This window comes from Channa argus, chromosome 11, assembly GCF_033026475.1.
Source record: "Channa argus isolate prfri chromosome 11, Channa argus male v1.0, whole genome shotgun sequence".
NCBI lineage: Eukaryota > Metazoa > Chordata > Actinopteri > Anabantiformes > Channidae > Channa > Channa argus.
This window is the reverse complement of record NC_090207.1, coordinates 15717088-15735918: the sequence shown is the minus strand read 5'-3', so window position 1 is coordinate 15735918 and position 18831 is coordinate 15717088. Positions and strand designations below refer to the sequence as shown.

At 37.0% G+C, this 18831-nt stretch overlaps 1 protein-coding gene across 4 annotated transcripts in view; it reads left to right on the top strand.

Moving 5' to 3' along the window:
• Nucleotides 1–18831, top strand: part of LOC137136392 (EGF-like repeat and discoidin I-like domain-containing protein 3) — a 101844-nt gene that overhangs the window by 70552 nt on the left and 12461 nt on the right. For all 4 annotated transcript variants that reach the window (XM_067521706.1, XM_067521705.1, XM_067521704.1 and 1 more), the window contains 3 exons: nt 3980–4135; nt 5116–5260; nt 5365–5549. In XM_067521706.1, the coding sequence (XP_067377807.1) occupies nt 3980–4135; nt 5116–5260; nt 5365–5549 (486 nt within the window). The remainder of the gene's footprint in view (nt 1–3979; nt 4136–5115; nt 5261–5364; nt 5550–18831) is intronic.

Below are 18831 nucleotides of genomic sequence, written 5' to 3'. Positions count from 1 at the left end.
AGTGTAACAGGAACATACGACACGAAACACAAAGTCTTAGAGGAAGGTCAAAAACTCCATTGATCCCAAATCAAACGTGGAAGGTTCTTTTTTGTCTGCCTCCTCTCTGTCATCTCTCTTGCACTCTGCATCCGACAAGTGCACAGATAGACCCCAAGTGGTCCTCAAGGACCTGCCTTTTTAATTCCACAAGTGCCATTTTTGTGGGACAGTTTTGTTCTATTAAGTGTATAAGTGTTTTACTATTTTTATATATTTTGGCTCATGGTATGAAATTCAACTAAAGCTTATCATAACTCAATGTGAAATAACAGTGTGAATAAGAGAGAGAGAGAGAGAGAATGCTGTGTTGCAATGCTATCTCTCTCTACTTCTGTCATTTCACTGCTATAGGGCTGTCAGTTCAGTTCTACAGCTTTACTGACCTGCTCACCTCATACTCACTCACTAATACTGCCTCAATTCCCTTAACGGTTTCGATCTTAGTGTGTAATCACACTGGTTATCTTTTCACTTTTTTTGCTCTTGACCTTTGGATGTGCGTGCTTGTGAGGTTTGTTGCTATGTTTGAAAATTTGGAACTGAGTAGTCAGTTTCATTTTCACCCGGAGGTTGCTGCTGTAAATAAATGTTTTTGCCAGTTTAAATATGGCCTAATGAGCTCTGGAGAGCAATTAATAGTGTATAGAGTATAATTACATTCAGCAGCCCTACAGGACAAAAAAAATGTTAACTCACAAATCACATCTTGAAAACCTTTACATTTGAGCCTATTATTTTGGTCTAAACTGTCTAAAATTTGTAATAGTTCAAGTCATTTGCCATAATTCATAATTCTTGAGCTTTTTTGTTTTTTTGTCTTTGATTTTACTTAAAAATACCACATTCAAAAATGTTTACCATTGAGCCATTCATGTGACTCCAGAGGGCTTAACATTGTTATGATGCATAACTTAGATTTGCTTCTTACATGAATTTCCTACAGTAATGAGCTTTAGATAGAGATAAATGCAACAACAAAAACAATGTAATAAGCATCTATCTAATTGTGACTTCTACTTGGTTCTCTAGAACAAAAGCCTGCCTTGTAACAAGCTTCATAAATGATTCCTAGAGAACAAATATGAAATCAGTAGTACCTTGACCTAAAATAATTCATCATTTCCTAATAAATACTGCAGAAAAGTCTGTTCCAGGATGTCTAAGGGTTACATACTTTTCAAAGAAGTGAATGTTTTTCAGAGAGAAAATCGGTTAAATCACACCATGGAAACAAGTGGAATTTTCTTTGTGTTGCAAATGAAGTTTGAGAATGGAAATGATTTGATGTAGAAGTTTTATTTTTTGAGGCTTGTGCATTTTACTCGAGGGTACTCAGTACACTAGATACTGTGTGTTTCTGTAAAAGGGAAAGGGTGAAATGGTGAAAGGTTAGGAGTTCATTCTTACTTTGTCTTCTAAAGTGTTCCTTCTAGTTCTATTTTAAACAAAGTTATCTAAACCAAACCTGAGCTTGCATACATCTGGTAATAACACACAATTCTGTAACAATTTTTCAAAGCAAAGGTTTACACACAGAAAAAATACAGTTGAGGTTGAAAATGTGTATACACCTTGGCTTAGTTTTTAATTCATCTCAACAGTTCATTAGATATTCCCTTTATTTAATCCTGTCCAAAAATGATGCATTTATACAGCTAAACTGCGAATGCAAATACATTACTATATATATATTTATATGTACATTACTATATATATATATATATATATATATATATATATATATATTGATATAATATAATATGATATGCAGTTCAAGCAACTTAAGTGTCTCTCACACTGAGGCATTTCCAATAATGCCATAATCAAACAAATAAATGCATCACTATTAGTGGCAGAGTGACAGAGGTGTGTTTCTGAGCAGTCATTTAAAATGTGAAGGATCACCCCAATTACCCCAGCAGTGGCCTTTTAGTGACAGGGCTTTTAATTAGTGTAAGAAGTATCTATCTCTATGGAGAAAACTGAGAAGAGTGAAGAAATGCTGTGAATGAGAAAGAGTGGGTCATTGCAGCTATTTGGTTTTAAGAGGGCTCCTTATGTATAATTAACTTGTTATATTGGTTTTAGTATGGAGAAGAAAACGTGTAATTTAGTCATATCTCCACAAATGGAAATTGGAAAGGAAATACATGCAGCAATAGAATTATTATAGCATACCCAATTAGTTTTTGACAGTTCAGAAAAGGTTGGTGAACATAAACAGTTGTTTTCTCGTCTTGGATTTGTGTACTATATACTCTAATCTCCAGTGTTGTCAGGAGACACACGTTGGTGGACTTGATCTTCTGTCTGTTTGAGCTTTTGCCTTATTTCATAGCAATGCTAACGTTTTTACACTGGAAATGAGCTTTAGTCCCTAGAATACAATCCTGACTGTTATCACATTCTCAGGGTTTAACTTGCATTTGGATTAACTTTAACTAAAATGGTTTGGGTTCAATTAAACTGCTTAGGTTTCACAAATATATACTTATGTGTATGCAAAACTACACTCAGATAAGGATATTGGTAGAACTCATGACTTAGAAGTGATTCAAACTCTGTTATAGTCTGCCTTTCTTTTTTTAGGTTTGGCCCTCGCAATGTAATGGCCCTTTTCTTAGTGCTCAGTCAATTCTGTGTTTCCACTGTGTTTTCGTTCTGCAGCAATAGAAAATTGGACAGCTGCGTTTTTATATTTTGTGAGAGGGTGAGCTAGTTCAGCCCAAGTGTCTTTATTTCTTAAAAATGAAACAGGTTGGCATTAATGTAATGCCAAAATGATTAATGAATAATTGTCACCATTTATTTGCTTTATCACATTTCTCAGACTGTCACAAGTACGTTACAGTCATATAACACTGACATTTTCCTCTGCTATCCAGCCCCTATTTTATCAGTATTAAAATTCACTGGATAAGAGGCAGTGTGTGTATGTGTATGTGTGCCTGTGCATGTACAGTGCATGAATAACCCACCAAAGCACCACTCTTTAGTCACTGTGGGCTTTTCATGTTGTCACAGTAAAGACAGTTGTCATCGGCTGTCATCAGCTGTTAAGAAAAATAGCAGAGTAACTCTGGAGACTTTTCTCATTCTAATTCACTAGAATTACAGTGTGAGTGATGCACCTTTGTAGTCAACCAACAATGACGAGAGAAAGACATTGACTATAGCAAAACATGGCATGCGTAACATTACTCATACAGTAGGTCTCTGAAGCTTGCTGTACGCCTGTGAATTGAGGCAAGCTATTGAAATGCTGGTAAAAGTGAGGGATGGGACTCCAAAAGCCCCAGCCATCATGAGAGTTATAGGTGGAAACACCTGTCAATCAAAAAACAATTCTCTGAAGTTGATTATTCTTTAATGATTTACATTTCTTGAATCGCGACCAATATGTCCTTAGAAGATTTAAAGCAACACTAAAACTGTCTGCTTTCCTCCATTGCTGTAGTTTCTGCCCCCACGGCTCCTGTGTTGAATAGAATTTCATGGACATGTACCACCTCACAAGACACACACAATCAATGCTTCAAAGTAGCACGTGTTAGTGAATTATGTGGTTAAAGTAAATATAGCAGCAGCTCTAAATTGATGTGTAACGTCGATCATGCTTTGGTAATAATGAGGCTGCTTTGTTTGTGCTAGGCAGGATCTATTGAAGCATTCATCACCTTCCTCTAGTTCTCCTTTCCTCCTGGCTGCTTGTCATTGGCATTATATTGACAGTCTGTGAAGGGTTGACACACTGGATCTAGAGCGGGGGCATTGATTAAATGTTCAATTTGATCATATATATCCTAAATAAGAAGGATGGTCCTGACAGAAAAGATACAGCGGGGGACAGTCATTCCCATGCTTGTACACTGGTCACTTATACACATTTATAATGTGTAAAAATTAAAATATAATGTTTTTTTGGGTGGCTCCACAGATAAACCTGCTGAGAAGAATGAGGGTCACAGGCCTGATTACCCAAGGTGCAAAGCGTATTGGCAGCCCAGAGTACGTCAAATCTTACAAAGTAGCCTACAGTGATGACGGGAAGACCTGGAGAACATACAAAGTCAAGGGCAAAGACGAGGATATGGTGAGACACACATTGGCACACAAGCATGCACATTCATTGTCATCTCTCCAGTCTTTCCCTTCAGCTTCTCACTCTAATACACCAAGACACACACTTATACACTTGCACACAGTGACTAGACGCAATGCACTCCGTCAAGGGCAGGTTGGAGGACATGATGAGATGGCTTTTTAATTAGCTAACACACACCGGGCCCATCTTGCTGCCCCTTACCCCCCTCCACTTTTATGACTTCTAGATTGAATTTTTATACTATTTGGGGATGAAAAGCCACCAAATAGGCAACACAGCATTCTATCATTCCTGACAGCAAACCATGGCTGTCCTCCATTTGGCCAAGCTCTGAATGACCCCAACATCAAAACTTCTTCTCAAATTTATAACACAGAACAATAGGTCTGAACTTCAATATTTGGTGATATGAACTTTGTTCCTTTACTGTCTTTTATATTACAGAAAGCAAGAATGTGCTTGTTTTGTGTAAATTAATGGTACACTAAGCAGACTGAAAATACCTGTTCATGGGACCTGTCATTGAGATTGAAATAGTTGCCCTGATTATTGACCTTTATATATATATATATTTTACCTGCCATGCTGTGGCAACTCCTCCCTTCGTTGCATGAAAACACACTGCTCTATCTTTCTTGCTTGCTCTGTGTACCTAATACTTGCAGCCCATCAGTCACTCAGAGAATTTGTGTAATACCATTTAGGGTCATTTGGATAAACCACTCCAAAAAGATATGGCAATACAATTCGAGCACTAATTTAAAAACACCACTGTTCTTACAAATTACGGGCTTAAATGGTGCGAGAAATTGTCTATTTTTCCCTGTAATTCTAGCTCATTGACCTTGAATGACAGCAATTTGTTGAGTGTGAAGTAGACACTAGAGACAGCACCAGATAGACTGCTCCATTATGGCAAAACTGATCCTTCCTGCCCCCTTGTGCTGCTATTTCATCCTTTGTAACAGATTTTTCGAGGAAATGTCGATAACAACGGTCCGTCAGCCAACTCTTTCACCCCTCCCATTGAAGCTCAGTACGTGCGTGTTTACCCCCAAGTCTGCAGGAGGCACTGCACTTTACGCATGGAACTACTTGGTTGCGAGATAACAGGTAAGTGAGCTGAGCTTATTTGATCTGTTTCATTCAATTGCATATCCAAATTAATCATAATATGAAAGTTACAACAAACAAATGTGTTACTTTGTTGTAACCAGGCTGTTCTGAACCTCTGGGAATGAAGTCCGGCCATATCCAGGACTACCAGGTTACGGCCTCTAGTATCTTCAGAACGCTAAACATGGACATGTTCACTTGGGAGCCTGGGAAGGCCCGTTTGGACAAACAGGGCAAAGTTAATGCTTGGACAGCAGGACACAGTGACCAATCACAGTGGCTACAGGTAGGACGTTATCTGAGCTAAATGTGTTATCTCTTGCAGCTACTGTCAGGGTTAGATCAATGTATTTGATGGCAAATGAACAAGAGACAGCCGGGTTCTTGTAGATAGCTTGATTTTATTCTGTTGAACGATTGGTTTGATGGTTTGTGGTGAACAAGCCCATGGATTTAATTATACAGTCATATTGAAAGTCTTAATTTAAAGACTTTATTTATTTATTCACCCCTCCCCCCCCCCCCCCCCCCTTTTTTTTTTTTTTTTTTTAAATCCAGCACCCAAGCTTTTTAGTCTTAGGTTGCAGCCTACTCTTTCTTTCTGTATCTAGGCAGTCATTTGTTTTTATTACAATAACTGATGACTGAAAATGTCTCCTGAAAGGAGGAAGTTTAAGATTCATATCAATCAGGCTTAATCATGGCCAAATTGGCCTCACATGGCCTCATAAATTGGATTTGTTTTATAATCTTGAAAGGCAGTAAATGCTCTTTACTTTCAAACTGAGGAACCACATCTTATTTGAAGCCATAAAAGGGATAGTATAAAACAAATTGTGATGTGGATCATCGTCTCTGGGAATTGAAGATCAGAGCGATTTCTTTGATTTCTTGGCCTTTCTCTTGCTCTCTGTCCATGCTAACCACCTCCCTAGCAATGACGTAGTTAGCGCTCTGTAGTCACACTGACTTGCCTGGCCATTATTAGATTGCTTGGGTCTTGACACAGATATGTTTTTTATTACACTGAAAGCTTTTTGCCAAGAGCGAGGGTATGCTGGGCTGTGTGTCGGAGGAGACAGCTACTTAGGCAGGCCCCATCCAGGCCAGTAAGCTAGGCTAAGCAGAATTGATTGCTGTGGGTAAAGAAAAACTTGTGGTCTCATATTACATGCTGTGTCTGCAGGAAAAGGAAGATGGTCTACAGGGCCAGTGAGAAAATCAATGGCTTTTACTGCCATGGACTATTTCTGCACATACAGGCATATATAATAACTTGCCTCTGAAAAGTAGGCATTATCAATTATATACTGAAGAGTAATGTTTTACATTACTATTTGTATTACTATTACCATACTTAGTGATGGTCGTTTTCATTTTCTAAACTTCCACAGTCAGTGTCTTCTTTATACTGGTTGCCATGGAAAATAATTGATTCTCAGTGACATTACTGAATGACTTTAAACCTTACAGATTAATGGACTTAATCAGCCTTAATGACAAATTAAGTATTCCTATTAATCAAGACAACTGCTCTGCTGTGAAGTGGAAGAAGTGGGAAACTTTACACACACCAAATATTACACTTGCTGGAATAGCAAACTATGGTGTCGTTAGCCGATATACTAATTGTGCTTTTTAGTCTTATATTTTGTAGGACTTTTTTTGTGGTGTATGCATTTTATTTATTTGGTTTTTAATAATTTTCATTCATCATTATGTTGAGAACATTGCTCTCAGCTGTATAATTACCTAAGAATTAAGGTTTTTTTTCTTATAAAATGCTGTACAATATAATCAAAGAACTGGACCAAGGAAAATTGGAATATGCCAAAGCTAAAGATATTCTAGTTTTGGCAAGAGATGAAATTACACAGTGGGAGATCGAACCAGAATCTTTCAAGATGTTTTTAAGAGACGAGCTGAACCTGACTGAGCTGCCAAGTGTTACAGCTGTCATAAGCTGATTGGTTAATTATGCACATTACATTGCATTACATTGTCCACGTAGCAAAAAGAATAGAGAATGGCTTATTTTCCCAGCTAATCCATCATATGCACTGCAAATTTATTGTACCATACTGTTGTGGTATTCTGTGAAAGTTTATTTTGTTTGTTTTGATTCCTTGTTGCCTTTTTTATTTTTGATGGATTTTTTGTAAAATTCATCAAAACTTATGACTTATGTTTTGCTGTAGTTAACAACAAAGGATCATATTGATACATGATCTTTGTCATAAAACTCTTACATAAAATATGTAGCAGAGACCTGTGACACCAACAGCATGTGGGTATACATGTACTGTAGGTATTTGCAGATTGAAGTAACATTTAAAGAAAAGGACAAACTATGTTTAGGGAATAAGTACCCCTGGACAGAGTTGCATACAGAACATGAGTTTTAATTAATGTCATCATATAATGTAATTGTCCTTCTCTTCTTATTAGGACATTCGTTATTAGTTATTAGAAATGAAGCAAACTGGAGTTTGGCTGACCAACCACTGTGTAATGTTATTGAAAATAAGCTGATGACAGATCTAAGACCTGAGAAACGTGTGTAGCTTGTTTTTGTACCTCATAACTTAAAAAATCCCCGTGGCAATGCAGTAGAATGATTGTTGTGATTGTTGAATTTTAGTGTCACCTTTGTGTACAAGATTGAGAAAAATCCAAATAAATTGGTTTAGCTACATTAGAATTGGCACTGTTCACTTAAAACTGCTTTGCTTGTTTTCTCTCTTATCAAGCCATGGTATGTTGCATATGTTTGTGGTAGATTGGTTCATAAAAAAGATAAACGGAAGTGTTTGTAATACTGCCAGACATATTTGACATCACTGCAGCTTATGTTTGTTTGTTTATTTATTTATTCATCCCACCTTTTACTTCAGAATTTGGAAGTTCAGATGTAAGGTATGTTAGACCAATAACCCTCACTTTTTTTTTGCGAGGCCAGCCATGTATGTGTATTCTTTAGGCAGAAACACTGTAGCATAAACATCCATCCATCCATTATCTGTAACCGCTTATCCTAATTAGAAATATGGGGAGCTGGACACTTTCCCAGCTGCGCTAGGGTTAAAATGTAACTGTAGTGTAATAAAATACCCTACGGTGTAGATGCAGTACCTGGACATGTTTGTCGCTAGAGAAATTAATGACAAGTGTAGGTGTTTTGTGATATGGTGTTGTGTCTTATATAGACATTGATAGTCCCAAATGCATCATTTAAACTGTAATTTGTTAAATTTATTTGTACCCGGTAAAGGTTAGAAAATACACTATGAAAGTAATTCAGTTCTTGTGGTTCATTTTTTATCCCCCGTCTCCAAGGTTTTCACACCCAATTATCTCTTTAAAGTGATAAATATGTGTAGTATGTAGCTCTGGCACCCCGATAATCACCTTTGCCTCTGATGATGCAGAGTGAGCTAAAACCTGTTTGTGTGAAAACTTTGAAGCTACTACAGTAGCACCTGGTACGTTGGTGCTAATGTTAAATTCAAAATACACAGATGTCAGTGCACACCTTAACTAATATGGTAATGTACAATCGCCTGCAATTTAATTATGTGATTCCCTACTCTTCCTGTCACATGTTGATGTGTCCTTTAACACCGAAGTTGGTGTGTGATTGTGAAAATGAATGGGTGAATGAGAAGCAGCATAAAGCACTTTGGGCACCAAGGTAGCAAGGAACTATATGAGTACAGAGATTTCATCATTTACAACCTTGCTAGTACTAAGGTGGCTTCCCCTTCAGCCCTGTCTTCAGAACTGCCCCAAATCTTTATGACATGTATTCAACAAAGTTCTAGAAACAGTCTAATATAAAGCATGATTGCATTCAACAGTCTATCTATCTATCTATCTATCTATCTATCTATCTATCTATCTATCTATCTATCTATCTATCTATCTATCTATCTATCTATCTATCTATCTATCTATCTATCTATCTATCTATCTATCTATCTATCTATCTATCTATCTATCTATCTATCTATCTATCTATCTCCATAAGACAAATGTCTGAATTTGGAAATAAATGTTTCTTAGTCTTTATATATGTATTTTTAAAAAGAATTTGAATATTATGCAAATTTTTTTACCTTATGTGGGGGTGGAACCATATATGGTAACTTCTTGACTTTGATTTCCTGTCTAAATCAGAAAAAAAAATAAAGTTATTAAAAAAGAAAAAATGTCCTCCTATACCCGCCACTAACACTCCAGGATTGAAATTTTGCAAGTATTTCAAAGAGTGCCCTATAAAGGGTTAATAAAAACATTGTATTTCATATTTGATTTGGTCAGTTCTGCTTGTGCTAAAAGCTCTACAACAGGTATCTGCAACCTCGTTACTCTGGCAGTGGGTGGCACCTAGGAGAAGAGGAGATATTGGGGGTGGCCAGTGCAACACTAGGCCATTCCTCTGGGTCCACCCCTGAATACTCAGGTAGGCTGCTGCATTTCAACAATGCTCAGTTGGTACTCTCCTGCTGGTGGCGGTGCACACGGTGCACTATTAATACAAGGCAGGGTTCTCTTGGTTCTCTTCACAACGTAGAGAAATCAGTAATCATTTATACTATTACCCTCCTTCCTATTAGATAGACCCTGCGACCCTGTTATACACACATGAATTTTTGGTTCTATATAATTACAGTATGTGTATGTGTATCAGTATTTATAATTAAGGATGCTGTTACCTTGTATTTAGACTGCATATGGCAGATGTACACAAATGTTGTTTTCACTGTTTGAAGCATGGTTGGACCCAAAAGAAAACATGCAGCTGCAGGCTGTTTTCTTAATCAAAGGTAGTAAAATCAAGCAATCTAAGCAGCTTGAGAAAATGTAGTCAAACATATGCAGAGCTGAGCACACATAACAATTAAGCAAATGACTACTGAGAGAGTGGAGGTTTGCATAGACAGATGATGATGTAAACAGTGGCAGCATAGCAGGTAACACACTACAAGCACATGGGAACATGCTGCTGGAACACACAGGCCCACAGAGAAAGCACAGAAGGAGACAAATAAAAGGAAGACAGAGGCAAGAGGCAAAACACAAGTCAAATAACCTATCACAGTCACAGCTGTAATAACACTGGCAGGAACACCCGACAGGCTCCTGTCCACCGGTGACAGCTGGTTGGAGTGGCATGCAAAGAAAAGGAGCTTCTGATTATTGAGAAAATTGTGACACTCTTATATTGAATGACTACAATGATGGTCAGGGGGATCAGTATAAAGTAGTGCTGAAGATTAGCGTAACATGGCCATTTGTTTCCTGTAATCCATCTGTTTACATCTAACAATGTTAACATGTCAAGGTTAACATTAACAAGGGACCTGCGGTAAACTGTAGCATTATACAAACACACTGTGTTGAAACACTGAAGTGACATTCGTTTAAAAGCTACACCCACATGCAAAAGTCAACATGGTGGTGTCCTGCAGGAGCTTAGCATTGGAAAGATTCATGGCCAGGATACTGGTTATTGATGTTTATGGTGTTTAAACCTAAATGGAGCGGAACTCATTATGCCATGGTCAGACTAGCCTCCTTACCATTAACATTAACACCCTACGCAATCCACGATTTCTCTAAAAAATAAATAAAAATAAAATTAAGTGTGTTTCTTGATTATTTTTTTACAAATTCTATCACAAATTGCTAACTACAGAACAAGACTTGTCCACATCCATAAAACTCAGTCATTATGTCGCTGTTCTAGCTGTAGTCCCCCAGGGTTTAGCCCTCTCTGTCCTGATGTTACTATAGACATGTCTGTAGTTGCTGCAACCCTTTTACTCAGCATGGACTCACTGATGAGCTGTGACTTTGAGGCTGCCACCACCTAGGGCTCATGGGGAGTTTTGTTCTCAAAAGTCCAAAATTAGATATTAGAAAAAAAGTGGTACTAGATTGTTCTTTGAAAGCCTGCCCTACTAATCTTAACACATCAAGGAAATTACACAACATGCTGTTTAAAAAGTCTGGGTTCCAAGGGTGGATTTTTTGTTTTTAACAATTTTAGAAATATCCAGAGGACTTAAATGGGGTTTTCTTATTTCTGAAACTCAACATTTAAGATCTGGATTCTTTTCATCTTCATTTTATAAGTGCATGTCTTGAAAGATGTCTGTCCTTATCCTGTGTTCGGACCAGGCCAGCAGAATGGGAAGGATGAATAGTTCCCAAGCAAATGACTCAGGAGCATAGATGAGGTTGTCCAAAGTTGTGGAAAGAGGTGAAAAAGTGAAACAGCTGAGAAAGAAGTGTACCAATCCATAAATATTGTGCATCCAATGCAGCTGAATCTCTCTTTACCCAAGTGAATCTATTTAATTTGAAGCCCAAACTTCTAGAAATGAAGCAATGCTCTGATCTGAAGTCTGGTAACACAAAGTGGGTAGGATTGGTTATACCAGAGGAGCTTTCCAGCTGGATGAAATGTCAGAGTATATTCTGGTCATGTTCAGGCTGGACACAATACAGGCAGTTCTTTAAATTTATGCAACCCAACATTTGATTTGGAATGATGAATAATCTTGAACTTTTCGTATCACTGATATGACCAAGCTCTTTGTGTCTCATTAATCTAATTAATAAATAAAATCAATTTCTCTATCTGATTAGAACAGAATTTTGTGACTGACTGGCTTCAAACCTAAGTATGAACAATGAATGTCTTTGAAACAGTTTTTTAAACAATCAGTAAAATACATGAATTCCGACTTGACTAAATCCAGATGGTGTCTGGTCATCAGGGACTTCCTCTGTTGAAGTAAAGCATTCAGAGATTGAAGCTGAATTTAGGGCATTTAAGTACCTAAAAATTTGCCACAGCTTTTACAGAGCATTTTATTTGAAGAAAAATATGCCATGTCAAATAAATGTACAATTTTTGTAGTGTAGGGTGCAAGGGGTCTTAATCTTTGTTATGTGCATAAAAATTTTACCTGTCCATTTTATCATTTAGATTTATTCAAACTTCCATTATTATTGAGTTAAGGTAGCTGTTAGATTAATTCTAAATTAAAATGATAGGGTGAGATTTCAGGTTAAAAACAAAATAGGTAAATGTGTTAAAACAAGTACTTCATAAAATATAGTAATTTATATCTAAGATACAGGATCAATTTAAGTGTACTCAGTGGCTCTTTTTTATATTTTGAATAATTTGATTTTCTATTGGTTTTAATTGTTTTAGAATATACTCCTCACAGTCTAGTTGCTTTGAAGTTCTTTATAATTTGTAAATATCCTTATGAATTACAATTGCATTAAAATAATGAAGAAGCACCACTACATGCTAACACTTAACTAAGAGCATTGTCTAAACTAGAGTGGAGGCTAGAAGGAACAATAAGTAGATGTAATGCAAGACAGATTCCTGCTCAGTGCCTGTGAGTATGCATATGTAGTAATCAAACTGGGTATTGTCATTACAACAATTTTGCTGAGCACAGCTTCTGTAATCAAATCGCTACCTCAAATACGACACTGCTGACAACAAACTCTATTTCTTTTAATCAATAGAATTAGCTGGGTGTTTGTTTCATCCATCCACTGAGGAGAATGGCTTTAATTTGCCCCATTGAAACTCTCATCTGCTCGAGTGTTTATGCAGCAAAGATTAAGTGTGTCGCTTTTAAAAACAGACAAGCTTCCTCTGAGGGAGTAAAGGCATTGTAGCATGAAAGGATTTAAGATGGATTACGTCATTTTATATAATCTGGAATGCCAACAATCATGTCTTTATTTCGTGAACAAGAGACCAGTACTTTTTGTATTTACTCATACGGAAAAAACAGGACTGAACGGTGAGAATTTATTGAGAAGGTTGAACTCTCTCTTCTGTCCTTCAAATGTGATCCCCCAATGGAAAAGACAGCCATTACAAGTATGAATTGTTAGGCACAGAGTATCCTAGTAAATTCTGTGGTTTTATTACTGTCATGCTGTATCGATTTGGGTTAAATAAGATACAGGCCCCTGTCCCTGCAGATCTAACCATTGAAAGTTCTAATCACATTAAATACATCCTTTATTTTACCTGCTGCTCAGCTTTTTATCATTATTTGTTCTACTACTCTACACACAGCAACTGAATCAATAGGAACAGCACCTGCAGCCAAGTATTCCTGCTGAACTAATTAAAGAACCAGAATGTTAGAGGGACAACATCTCCAGGTGGTTTCTCTTGCAATCAGTGAGAAGCACACAACCATTTATCCACAGCTGTCATACGGTAAAAAAGAGTCAAGTTTGAAATGTACGAACGCTGGCTTCAGCATACTTTCTCATCAGGCTGCATCTACACTTCTCCGCATGCAAATTCTATCTTGATTCAACCTTCACAGGAGTCAACCAGACAGTATTCATTATCCAACACTGCACTGGTAGGATTACATATTTTCAACTTAGCCAACAATTTGTCAGTGTAAATACAAACACTTAACAGTTTTGTAGTTTTAACACCAACTCCTACTACTGTTTTCAGATATACAGCTATCCGACATATCACCTGCATTGCATCTTGTTTGTTTGCGTTTTCCACCATTTGTTGACAAGATCTTGGCTGTGACACTAACCACTGATACAAAGCTTCCAAGCCAGAATAACAGATGTAACTATGACTGCAAATTGCTCAGCCAACACTTGCTTTTGCAGATGTGCCAACCCAGTTTCAGAAAGGCTAAAACGATAAAAGAAAGGCAAAAATATAAAATTTGCACCATGTACCATGTGTGGAGGAATATAACACTTGGCAAGGTTTTAAATGTGGAGGATCCTCTTAAGGGGATCTGTTTTCACTTGGGCTGATTATACTACACTTTGATTATGTTCCAGATTCAGAACTGTGTTTATTAATTACAGACACTAACACAAACACTTTAATGCCTAATCAGCAAATAGTATTTTCTGGGTTTACTGATGCTAGTGTGCTTTAGCCCTTGTTTTACCATACAGTAACACGGGCTTGGAACCAACTGAAAAAAATGTGAACCTTAAGTTTCTATCTGCTAAGTTAAAGACCACGAGCCCAAATACTGTACAAGCATGAGCTGGAGTGACACTACATCACATTGTAACACTGTAGTATAAGGGAATGTGGTAATTTAAATCTTTTTTTATTGGGTCTAACTTGCTCCAGCAGTTGCATTTTCTTCATCTGATAATGAGGCCACTCTCCCTTCTCTGTTTTCCTTTTTGTCTTTACTGTTCCTCTTCCCTTAATGTTGTTGTTGTTGTTGTTGTGTTTAGTTGGTGTGTGAAACGCTGAATCAATAATTGATCTTACAAAAAGGGGATTATTCTGGGTCAGACAATGTCAGATATGAACCATCTGATACCAGATAAAATACCCAATTAAAAGTTTGATTTAATTAAAACATTTAATACATTAAATACACTATGCAGGTTCAAAAGTGTTACACACTTCTATTACAAATTAATCTTGAACATTATTAAAAAATTCAAAAGGAATCCTAGAGAGCATCTGCACTAATTTGAAAACATGGATGATGTAAATTTTGTTAAGACATTATCATCACAGCCTCATTGTAATCCTTTTCAATGTAGCTCTTTCTTTGCTCTTTTTTACTCAATTTCCCTGAAGCTAATATGTGATTCAATTAGCTTCCAAATGAAGCTACTGGAGAGATGGTAAATCCATCTGCTCCCCTGATTTAATTGGATAGTTTTTACTGTCGCCTCTCTTTAAAAGTACAGGTCTGTTTGGGACTGAGTTGTTATTATCCAGGGAGGCCATCTTGTCCTTCAACACCGCTTACTGATCTCCATCTCCCTTTGTCTACTTTTGCCTCTCTCCCTCCCTCTATGTTGGAACCATTTATCTGTTTTATCTTTGGATGCTATCATGGGTTGGCCTGCTACAATCGGGGGATCTGCAGGAACTGTCAGAAGGGGAGGTGCCAGAGCCAAAATCAGTGCCTCAGAGAGCGGGTCCAATGTGTTCTGCATGTTTATCTTCTGGTTTCAGACGATATCACTTGCTTCCATATGTTTATATCAGACATCTTTGTTGTATGCACCCAGAAGTTTTTGGAGAGTACCTAACAGTAAACTTTTGGCAAGCTAGTATGAGACTTTAAATCAACCACCCAGGGGGTCAAATACTGAGGCTGTGTCAAAGCCATGGAAAGTAAGACACGAGCAAGGTATCGTAACATCAGATTGGTACTGTACAGTATGTGACTCTCAGGGTTTGGCCTATTCTGACTAAAGGACAATCCTCACCTAAAACCCGTTAGAAGCAAGCATTGACTTTACCTTTGTTCAGTATATTAGAGAGCATATCTCTACTAAAAATATTTGGAAAAGCAACACACTGTAGCTTTAAGCAGCATTGGTACAATATGAACCACAGTATTATAAATAAATCAACATAAAAATCATTGAGCACTGTCTTATAGAGGCCATTACTGTATGTTCATAAATCTAGTTTGTATTTTCATGGCTGCCTTTTTATTGCGTGCAAAGCCTGCCATATTTTTGTTTTTGTTTTTGTTTTGTTTTTTCCTTTGGATGCAGAGCTTAAGTACAGTATGTGTATGTGTACACATGTGAAAATTTAATATAAATATTTTACATCTCGTGTGAGAAGCACGAGAAGGGAGAGAGGAGGTATGAACCATTGGCTCACTCAGAAGACGGCATTGTAGAATGTTTATTTTCACATCCTCTATTTTATAGGGGCTTTAAAACCCAACATATTCATTGTCAGCATTGTTAAATAGGAACACCAAGTCCTTTTACATATTACACTTGGTTGATATCCCATAAGAAAGCTTTTTTTTTCTTCTGGCATGAACTACAAATTTGATTCCAGACAAGATCACAGAAGGAAACTGACTACTTTAGATTTTAACAGTGAGTAAGTGTCTACCTTTTGTCTAGTCACAATGAACATTAAACAGACGGTGAAACTTCTTTGAAAGTCTTTTACTAGGTCTGTGTCAAGGTCATTTTTTTTACTCGCATGGATCTGAGTCACTCTCTTCACTCATAGAGAAACAATATGCAATTCACTGGTTCTGCAGATGCTGTTCTCCTTGCTGTAATAGTTCTAAATGATCGGGACCACCATGCCTGATTCCCTTCCTCGGTTCCTGCAACCATTTAGACTTAACTTGACACACATCACTGAGGATTCAACTGTTTTATGGCTGTGTGTTCAGAGTAGCATATTAGAATTTTAGGTAGTGATGTTTATGCTTAATGCACTGGGTTATGATGAAAGGCTGACTTTGTTTTAGAGGAAAATGTAGGATTCAAATAATTATTCTCTAAAGGTGCACCTTTTGATTTTGAAGCAGTTGTGTTACTTTGACAAATTATAAACTGAAAAGTGGTGTTAGAGAAAAGTTAGTTAAAGATGTGGGTCATTTTTTAGTACAGACTAACATAAAAAATATTTGCATTCATAATCAAACATCACACAGCCTCATCGACACTGAAAAAAGTAAGAAGCTCATGAAGTAGTCATATGACAATATGTTACAGCCGTCCATTCTGTAAGCTGACTAGAGCTAACACAGCTGAGGTTGGTGCAGAAATTTAGTCATAAGCCAAAATAGTCCAAAAATGAAATTCAAACCAACATTGTTACAATTCATTCTTAAACAAATACTACAATGTCACAACAGTCCATCTAGAAGTTTCAAAGTATTACTATAAAAACTTTGTAGCTTGAGAGTAAACGTATCACTGGATCAAAGTCATCAGAATATAGACATTAAGATATTTAATTTGATACATGAACATTTTTAGGACTCATACTCAAAGAATGAGACTCTAGAGTCATGGAAGAAGACCTAGAGTTTGGCTAAAAATGTTTGACTAAGCATGAACCTGTTTTTGAAAATATGTTCATGTCCTTACATATTGTTTATTGATATATGGTGTCATGCATAACAAGGCTATCAGGCATATGTTGAAGAGAGACAAAACTGTAGATCCTTATAAAGACAATAAATATTTAATTTAAACTACATGAAACACTGCTTCATGCAGGTGTAATGCTACGAAGACTCGAGTAAAGTGGAGGGGGTAGGAATTCATGCATAGCAATTTTTATGCCACGAAAGAAAATGGCATAAAAATGTGTGCGCTTGCCACCGTTTTGCAATTTAGTGTGACTCACTGCACGGTCCTTTTCCCTTATTTATATCCCCAAAATTTTGGCTGTAAGACGTGCTTTGACCAGCCAACCAGCTGACTCTCATAATGTATTGCCAGAACAAGCCATCTTACTTCATGTCAGGACAGCTCATTCCACATGTTACTTTTCAGCAAATTGTGTTTGACTCACATTCCACATTAGGCATTTCAAAAACAACATTGTTTGCAAATCAAATACCAAGAAAGAGATAATGTTTTAGTTTACGCTGCAATGTGACCTGACCAGTCTAAGGCAATATGAGGTTTTCTCTCTCTGACATTACTTTTACTATCCTCAGTGCTCCAAGGTAACTGAGTCACACACTTCTGACTGTCTGAACCCCTTCCTTTCACTGTGTGAGCACACAGCAGGCATTTATTCCATCTGACATCCCACCACCCCATGTGGAAAAATTGGTCACCAAATGTGTCAGAAAGGAGATGCACTGTGTGTGTTTGTGAGGGTGTTGGTGTTTTATATGTTTGCAGCACGTTTGTTACATGAGTGTCACAGTTAAGATTAAATAGAGACATAATATTAACAGCAAACATTGGTTTATGAATGTGTTTTGCTGCAAGGACCCTGTTCACATGTAAAAGTTGACAACAGCAACAGCGTGACGCAGCATATTACACATGTACAGTACTCGGTCATGCAACAGAAGGTATGAAGGGTTATTCAGGATGTTCAAGTCTGTCGTTCCTAGCTCAAACTTTTTTTTTAATACAAACTTTTTTCTTTTCTTTTTTCTTTTTTTTGACCTGCAGCTATTTATAAATAGCACCATAAATTTAAATAATTAATAAGTCATTAGTATTTTTTTGTCCAACAGTATGAGTTTATGAAGGTCTACAGGCTATTTGTTTGCTACAGTAATGAACAAAACAAACAAAATGAATAAAAACAATTTTTGGTCCAATTTCTTTTATGCTGCACAGCATTTTATATCGGTTTGTGTATTACTTTCATGATACTTGGACAGTGTGCAATCACAAAGAAAAAAACATACATTACAACTGTACAAACTCAGACCCACATTTATTGATTCCAAATTAGATTAGTTAGCTTAGCATTGTGTGACACAAATTGTTTTTTTTTTCTTTGCACTCAGTAGAAACTCAGTCAATTATCTGAGTGGAAATTGTCTGCCTTCAGCCTCATCCCTTATTCTGTTATTCTGTTTGCTTTTTGGGTCAAGGGGGTTTTCTAAAGAGCAATGTGTTTTGACATGTGACATCTAAACTGTGCTCATATAGCAGGCAGATCTTATTTCTTAACTGAAAAGTCTTAGGTAACCTGTGTGGATCTAAACACACTGAGGGGCTATGATGGATCCCACTTTTCCCAGATAGTCACAAACACT